General features: G+C 43.6%; 1 protein-coding gene across 4 annotated transcripts in view; it reads right to left on the bottom strand.

The window, feature by feature from the left end:
- Fxr1 (FMR1 autosomal homolog 1) overlaps positions 1–8,057 on the bottom strand; it is a 49,728-nt gene extending 41,671 nt beyond the window's left edge. For all 4 annotated transcript variants that reach the window (XM_038348142.2, XM_038348145.2, XM_038348143.2 and 1 more), the window contains exon 1: positions 7,980–8,057. In XM_038348142.2, the coding sequence (XP_038204070.1) occupies positions 7,980–8,030 (51 nt within the window). In that variant the 5' untranslated portion in view covers positions 8,031–8,057. The remainder of the gene's footprint in view (positions 1–7,979) is intronic.
- Between the last annotated feature and the right edge of the window lie 431 nt (positions 8,058–8,488).

Genomic DNA, 8,488 nt, shown 5'->3' with positions numbered 1-8,488 from the left:
CCCTTAACTTTCCTATCGCAAAGCATGGAAGTTTCAGTTACCTCCATGTGCACAAGAAGTTGTGACAATGGGAATTTGTGACTAGATCATTGCTTAACCACTAAAAAAGCCATTTAAAATGTTCAATTTGAACCGATTCGAAAAGGCGTAACTTTGTATATAGAGAACCACTAAGATGACACAACAAATTACCTGTGTCCAGAACCGAGACTAATTCTATTTATTTGAATACATACTGAAGCTACTATTGCAAGCTTCATCAGCATTACCAAGAACTCTCCAGTTACTCTCCCAAATGGGTTGTGCAAACATGGTAAAGATGAAGCTTTGGAGCCTGTCCTGGAACTACCTCTTATAGGCCAGGTTGGCCTCGAACTCAGAGATCCACCTGCCTCTACCTCCTGAGTGCTGGGATTAAAGGCGTGTGCCACCGCCCGGCAGGAAGTTTTTTTTGTTGTTGTTTTTTAATCTGATACCATAAGTAATTGTGTTTGCAGTGAACAAAATGAACAGAAATTCACTATTAAGTCAATGTAAGATTTAAGGATAGTTCAACTTTACCACGGTTTACAAAGACAGATGAATTATAAAACTATATATACACATGCATGTGTTCAGATTGACAAAGCAATATTGTTTCATAATTTTGTTATAGTCCAGCTATTATTTTGAAAACCTAGTCCTAGAAAAGTTGCCGCAGCACTTCATTCCTCTTCATGAGCTAAGTACCACCCACCAAAAAAGTTCCATTTTAAAGTCTTGGTATTCAAAATACTAAGTGCAAAATCACTGAAATGCTGTATCATAAAAACATTACCTGAGGCTGGAGATGAAGCACTGGCCTGATATAGGCAAGGCTCAGAGTTTCATTTCTAGCATGACAAGGAAAAATTCTGAACAGGCAGTTCATTTACACTAATATGTATGTGCATTTCAAATATTTCAAACTATTTTACATACTCAGTAACAGAAAGGTGAACAACTGGAGGATGTAACCATCCCACAGAAATAAAACATGAATTATGCATTTAACTTAAAATAGCCATATCAAAATAAAACAGGTAAAATTTTAACATACTTAAAACCCAATATGCCCAAAATATTATTTTAATATGTAATTAGTATTTTAAAAACCGTTAATGTGTTATATCCTCTTTCAAACTACCTCAATTCTGACTAGTATATTTCAGTTCAGTAGCTGCTAGCTACCATTTGGAAAAGGAGCACATTCTTAGAAAGCAAAAGTAATAGAAATCAACCTAAATCTTTTTTGCAGCAATCATCCCAATTCAGTCCTGCAATTCCCGGTTTATTATTTACAACTAGCAATAATTTTGAAAACTACTTATGTGTACTTAAGAAAAACCACACTATAACAACTGGGCATGGTAGCTAGCACAAATTTATAATCCCAACTTTAGGAAGCAGAAAGATTAGAAATGCAAAACCATTTTCAGCCACATAGCAAATCTGAGAGATCCTACCTCAAAACACACAATACTGTCAACAGTTAAAGAAAATAAGCTCCATAAAGGCAAATACAGACTAGGGATCTGGACCTGATTTCTGGAGCTCCAACAGGGCTTCAGATTTCCGCAAATGGTGTCTACTGTTTGTTTCACTGTGGTTGAGACTAAATCAGAAATGCACATGAACAACATCCAAGCAGCACCTAAGAAGCAGTCTCAATTCAAAGTACTAGTTGTTGTTGGAGCTGGACAGGCTCTGAATAAACTCACAGAACTTCAGCAACTTTTACAAATGTCAGAAAAATACATTGCCTTATACTCCAGATGAGAAAACTAAAACGAATCATTCTTAATAGTATGATAGAAAACACAATCAGTAGGTCATAATCTAGTTAAATTCAGGCTCACAAAAACGGCTCAGCACATAAAGGCACTTGTCACCCAAGCTTGGTGACCTGAAGAACTGACTGCACAAAGGTGGCCTTTGAGTCTCCACACTGGTAAGGCACCTGTGGCACTTATCCACCCACAAACACATACACAAAGTTCATTACTCAAAACTATCCTCTGAAGAAGTTTAAGGAAGTATCATAAACTAAGCAACTAGAAGTGAAAAACAAGAGTTAAATACCACTTCAGATACAGCATCATCAACTCCTTGTATATAAAATGAGTAAGTGCATACCTCATAGACCAGGTATGGCAGTATACACCTTTACATCCCATCATTCCTAAGAGGAAGCAGGTAGATTTCTGAGATTTCCAGACTAACACAAACTATAGCGAGATCCAGGCCAGCTAGTGCTACACAGTAAGACCCTGTCTCAAAAATAAAAAATCTGCACAAAACCATACCTCATGAGTATGCAGGAAATACATATGGAAGCTTAACAGAACATCTAATAAACAACAGGCCAGCAAGCTATTCTCTTACAAATGTAAAACACTCAAACATAATACATAAATATATAGGTACATAAAGAAAAGGATCCGAGCCATATCTATTTCTAGACACTTTTATAGCTTTTGTCTTCAGATTTTTTTTATTCTGTATTTCTCCTATAAATAAAACAATGACTCCAATAGTCAGGTATAGCAGTGCATGCCTATACTCCCAGCAATGGAGTAGTGGAGACAAGAAAATCCTTAGTTCAAGGGCAGTCTGGGCAGCACATAGAGAAAGTTCCAAGTCCACTTGAAATAGTTCAGACCCTGTCTCAAAATAACAAGCGTGCAGCTTTCCTTCCCCTTACAAACAGTCACATTTGGCCGCTATTCCTGGACAAAATAAAAACTACAAACTGGGTATGGTTGTACAGGTCTGTAATACCCCAGTAACTCAGTAGGTTAAGGCAGAATTTAAATTCAAAGCCAAAATTAAATAAAACCCTGTCTCAAAGCCCAAGTTATTGAGACCATTCATTTCCACTTAAAATTTTAATATTTACAAAAGCCATATTTTAAATACATACGACACAAATTCATCTTAAATATATTTGAATCTATACATTTTAACAAAGAGTTTTAATACTAAGGAAGCTACCATTTCTCCCTCAAATACTAAATTTAGAGTTGCTGGTGCGGGGGTTGACATGGTTGTATGAGCATCACTAGTTTAGTCTACACTGACCTGGAAGTTAAAAAAAAAAAAAAAAGTAAGTATTGTGTGTGGAGGTTAGAGAACTTGAGGGAGTCTGTTCTCTTCCCATCATGTGGACTGCCAGATTTAACTCAGATTGTCATGCCTGGCAGCAAGCACCTTAACCCGCTGATCCATCTCTCTTGTCACTGTTTTCCAACCTAGAATGCTGATGTTCCTGCCTCTGCCTCTGCCTCTCAAGGGCTGGAATTTCAGACATGTGCCACCAGGCCTGGCTCCCAACTAAGATTTTGTACTCACTGAAGTCATTGTGTCCTCAGCACACCACTCCTTCACTGTTAATTTAGTTTGTCATCAGTGATAAAATACCTACTGCACAACTTCATTACTGATCTCAATTCTTACTTTTAACAGTAAGTTAAATAAGGAATTATAGATCTATTACAATTCTTCAACATGTGTCAATTATACAGTTAAAGCTAGACATTAAGAGCTCTAAATGTAATTAATTCCATCTACTATACAAAGGACCCCAAATTTCATTTCACCTATACAGACAGAAAAATTCCTCCACAGGAGACAAAAACTGATTGACTTGCTCAGCATCTACTTAAAATTGTTACTTAATGTGGAAGTACCCACCTCAGACAAAGCATTAAAGCCACAGGTGCAACTACCATATCATATTCAGCCCAAAAAGTATACAATGCAATGACATTACAAAATTTCATGTCACAGAGTTGGGCTTGACACTTGCAGACAAAGCTTGTCTAGAGACTAAGACAAGAGGATCACATGAGACCAAGGGCTCTTTTCATATACATTTAGCTCATACACATCACCTAAAAAGCATGTAAATGCTGAAAATGGGCACAAGGGGTTTTGGGGGTAATGGAGTTATATGACAGTGGGTTTTTATTATCAATTTCGACAATCTAGAAATTACCCAGGAACATTCTCTATCAAACATTGTGTAGATTAGTATGGTCTATGGGTATGTCTGGGAAGGACTACTTTGAGTAGCCTGGAAGACTCACCTACTGTATGCAGGTAGCAGCATTCCCTGTCCAGGGAGGTGCAGAGAAAGAAAGGGAGCTGCTGAGCACAAGTACACATGCATGTGTTAATGCACCACTCTGCTCCTGACTGGAAGTAATATGATGAGATGAATCAAGTTCCCACAATGATGAACTATAACCTCCAATGGTGAGCCTAATAAACCATCCTTCCCATAAGCGGCTTTTTCAGGGCACTTTATCACTGTAGTAAGAAACAGAACTAAGGATATTTATCACACATAGAATTGTTGCCAAGAGATGCACAATTTTAAGTATCCTTCCTAGCAAGCCATTCTGTTGCTTGAATAAATTATAGAATATACATTCTTATCTCTTTTCAGTAATATATTCTACCTCACTGAGCTTTCTAAAAAGGCACTTTGCTTTAGGTAGGAATGTATAGAAGCAGGTATGCTATACCAAATTACACACAGCCACCAAATATTTTACATCATCTTCCCATACTTTCCCATTCCTAGATTTAGACAGCTGCAGAGACAACTCTATAGATGCATTTTTAATAGCAAAAGCAATATGCTTAGCACATTGTTTAGTATGTTTACCATGCTACTATTTATGTATGGACTTCTTTTTTATAAAGAAAAGGCTATCCTGGCATTGGGTACTAATCTTTTAGCTCCTCAGCTCTTCAGACTCTTAAATTTATAGTTTTATTCGATTTACTCAATGTTTAAGAGCCGTGCCTCAACGCAATACTGACCACAAAGCTCAGAGCACCAAGCTGCCTCTCAAAACTCTCAAATGACAATTCACAGGGTCAAAGGCCTGTGTCCCTGCACTTCACCAGGCCGAGAGTGATAATTAACAGTTCATAAATTCAGAGTTTCAGAATCACCCATACACTGAAAACCACAACTTAAAAAAAGTACAACAAAATAAAAACGTGAACAGCCAGAGTCTATAAACACCTTCTAGTTTTTTCCATTTCCAAAATTCCTTGACTATCTTCTAAATTAGAAAAAATTCCTCTATGCAAAATAGAAGCCAAGCTCAAACACTAGGTATTATTTTGCTTAATTAATTCTACACATATGAAATTCTAGATGAGACAGAACTATGAAGACAGGAAACCCTAGAGGCTAAAGGGGTAATGGGGAAACTTCAAAGATGATGCAAGTACTCTATCCTTTCATCGTGGTGTTTGTGATGGCACAAGTGTCAGCACTGATCCAAACATTTAGAAAGTTTGTTTTGAAAAAGGAAACAAAAGCTATTTTGCAGTATGTAACCCCTCTTTAAAGATTGAAGTGACAGAAAACAACGAGCTGCTGTGGGGTAAGAATTTTCTCAGCCAGTTAGGCTGAGGAAGAAGGATAGCAAGTTCAAGGCCACTGTAGACAATTTAGAGCTTGCCTCAAAGTAATGAGATTAAAGGTGTAGCTCAGTAGTAGACCTCTTACCAAGCACCTTTAGAGAGGGCTCTGGCCAGGTTCAAACTTAAAAGAAAAAGGGTTTCCTCCCCCTGGGAATTCTTTCCACCCTGGGGATTCTTCTGCATTTTTCCTTAAGAAACCTAAGATGGGGAAAAGCAAGTGAGGATGGACACAAACCAAGTGGATAATTTCACTGCATAAACATATAAAACATATTTCAGACCACTGTACTTCAAATTCCCCATTTTACACGAGTCAATTACAAGATAATGAAGTACAAATCTACAATGTCCATTGTTTACTTCTAGTTAGGGCTCTTCCTCTTTACCATTGCTGTATTTCAGGGTCCTGAAAACTGTATCTTCTACAAAGTACACACACAATTGATTATAGAAGGAAAAATTCCAAATGCCCCACGTACACAAAAAAAAATGTGGCGTAATGTCCTTGGCAACCTTTATCAAATCCCCATCTCATTCTGAATTAAGAATGAGTGGAGTCCAGCCTAAGTAGGATCAGATATGTAGAGTAGGAAAGGGATCAGTAAACTGGGTCCTGTGGTACAGATGTGTAATTCTAGCTACCCAAGGGGCTGAGGTATGACTAAAAGTTCAAGGCCAGCATCAACTACCAGATAGCAGAGTGAGTTCAAGGCCAGTCTGGACAACTTTCTCTCAAAGAAGAAAAAAAAATAAAGGGGTCAGAACACAGCTTGATGGTAAAACACACTTGCTTAGTATGTACAACGTTCCAGGCTCAATCGTCAATACGACCATAATCAATTACTAATATTTCAGAGTTCTAACAGGAGTACTAGTGAACGGACTGGAAAAAGACACCAAAAGAGCGCAAAGAAACTTTACAAAAGCCAAACCGACTATATTGTACTGCAGAATGACAGAGTACAGTAAAGACATGGTTTTCTACTGCCTACACGACGCACAGTAACTGTCGTGCAAGGTAAAAAAGCTTGTCTATACCCTCTAAAAACCCTACTGATGAACAGTAAAAACAAACTTCCAAAAGGCAGGAAGATGATGCATAATAGTGACCTTAACTAGGCAGGAATCTGCAATCTTTTAGAGTGTCCACTCAAGTGTGGCTTGGATCATTAGTCTGAAAGGAAGATTTAAACCTGGAACACAGACGAAGCCAGCTACATGCTAATAGGCCACAATAAAGATTCCAGCACTCATTATTACCTGTGCTGCCCACCCTAGAAAACTTACAACCATAAAATTAAAAATATATATCAGATCCTTCATTCTTCGTCAACAAGCAGCTGCCTATGTTATTACCACGTGACCAATCAAATCCTCAGAGCTAATCAGCAAGCTAAAGAGGAAAAACAAAACACTGCAAATTAGGAAATCGTTAAGACCGAATTTAAAATCCTCTGGAATAAAGGATACGCTGAAATGGAAACCTGTGGGAAACCATTCTACGTACATACAATACTCATGTACTAGAAGAGGCCTTCATAAAAATAGCCAAGACTCTCAAACATTTGAGATGCTGGCTCCCAGAATGACTGACAGACAACAGCTGGGGAGGTTTTGTATTGATTTGAGATCCTCACGCACTTAGGAAAAAAGAAATGAGGAGAAGGGGCCGTTACTACGGGAAAAATAAACTATCCGGACTCGGTGTTCAACTTGGTGCGCCCCCCCCCCATGGAAGTCCCTTACGAATTCCTGTACTCTAGACGCCTCTTTCCGCCACCCAGCCCAGACTCGCAGCAGCGCACGGCCTCCTCTCAAAGAAACAAAAAGAACCTCATGGAAGAGAATTTAAAAAAAAAGCAAAAAAAACCAACAACAAAAAATACTTCCTTCGCAGCCTGCTGCGAAGAAACGCGTCCCTCCCACCTGCCGCCTGGCCTCGGGTCACCTTTGAACCCCGCCTTCCCGAGTCGCCTTTCTCCCCGGCGAAGGGGCCGCCCGCTCCCCAGGCCGCAAGCACCCCGGCCCGCCCGCCCGCTCTCCCTGCGGCCGCCACGGGTTCACAGGGCCCCGGGGCGGCGCGACACCGGGGTGAGCCTCGGGGTCCGCCACGACGCCGCGGGCGAGGCGGACAGGAGCCCCGCAGGCCCGGCCACCCCCGAGGTCCCAGTGAGCTGCCCGCCGCCGTCTGCGCCCCCCGCCCGGTCAGGCCTTCGCCGGCGCGCCCGCACCCCAGCCCCGCGCCTCCGGTCCGGCCCGTCCGCCCGCGTCCCGGAGGCCTCGGCCCGCGGCGCTCCCGGGCAGCAGGCAGAGCCGGCGCCCGCCGCCTTGTTTCCAAACATAACGGAGCCCGGGCCCCCGAGACCGTTAAACCGCGCCGAGGGCAGACGCCAGCAGCGCGGACCCGCTGTCCCCCACCGCCGCCCGCCGCCACGCCTCGGCCCCCGGGGTCCCCGGCGTCCCCTGCCCCCGCTCCCGATGCCCAGCTCCCGCCCCGGCCTCCCCGCGGCCCGTACCTTGTAGAAAGCCCCGTTGGAGCCGCGAACCTCCACCGTCAGCTCCGCCATGTTGGAACCGCAAAGGCCGCTGGGAAGAGATTCTAGAAACTTTCCAACGCGAGGGGAGGAGGGGGGAGGGGCGAGCGCCGCGGGGGAGGGGCGAGCGCCGCGGGGGAGGGGCGGGCGGGCGGGAGGGCGGGACGCTCCCGGCCCGCTCCCGGGCTCTCCGCTTGCGGCGCCGCTCTGCGCGGCTGCTCGGGCGGCTTCCCTGCGGCGGGCCGGGCCCGCCCACGCCCACTCCCGCGCGTCCCGGCTCGCGCACAATGAGGGAGGCGGACCCGCCCGGGCGCGCCCGCCGACGCTCCCCTCAGGACCTGCCGGGCGGGAGCCGCGGCCTGGCGGGCGGGCGGGAGCGCGTGGCGGGCCGAAGCTCTCCGGGGAAGCCTCTCCTCACGACCTTCCTCTGCAGCCTCGGGCCGGCGGCCTCGCCTCAGGCCCAGGCCCTCCCAGTGAGGAGCCTTTCCCGC

The sequence above is a fragment of the Arvicola amphibius genome, chromosome 11 (assembly GCF_903992535.2).
Source record: "Arvicola amphibius chromosome 11, mArvAmp1.2, whole genome shotgun sequence".
Lineage (NCBI taxonomy): Eukaryota > Metazoa > Chordata > Mammalia > Rodentia > Cricetidae > Arvicola > Arvicola amphibius.
Note: the sequence above shows the minus strand (reverse complement) of the source record. Positions and strands in the feature narration are given on the sequence as shown.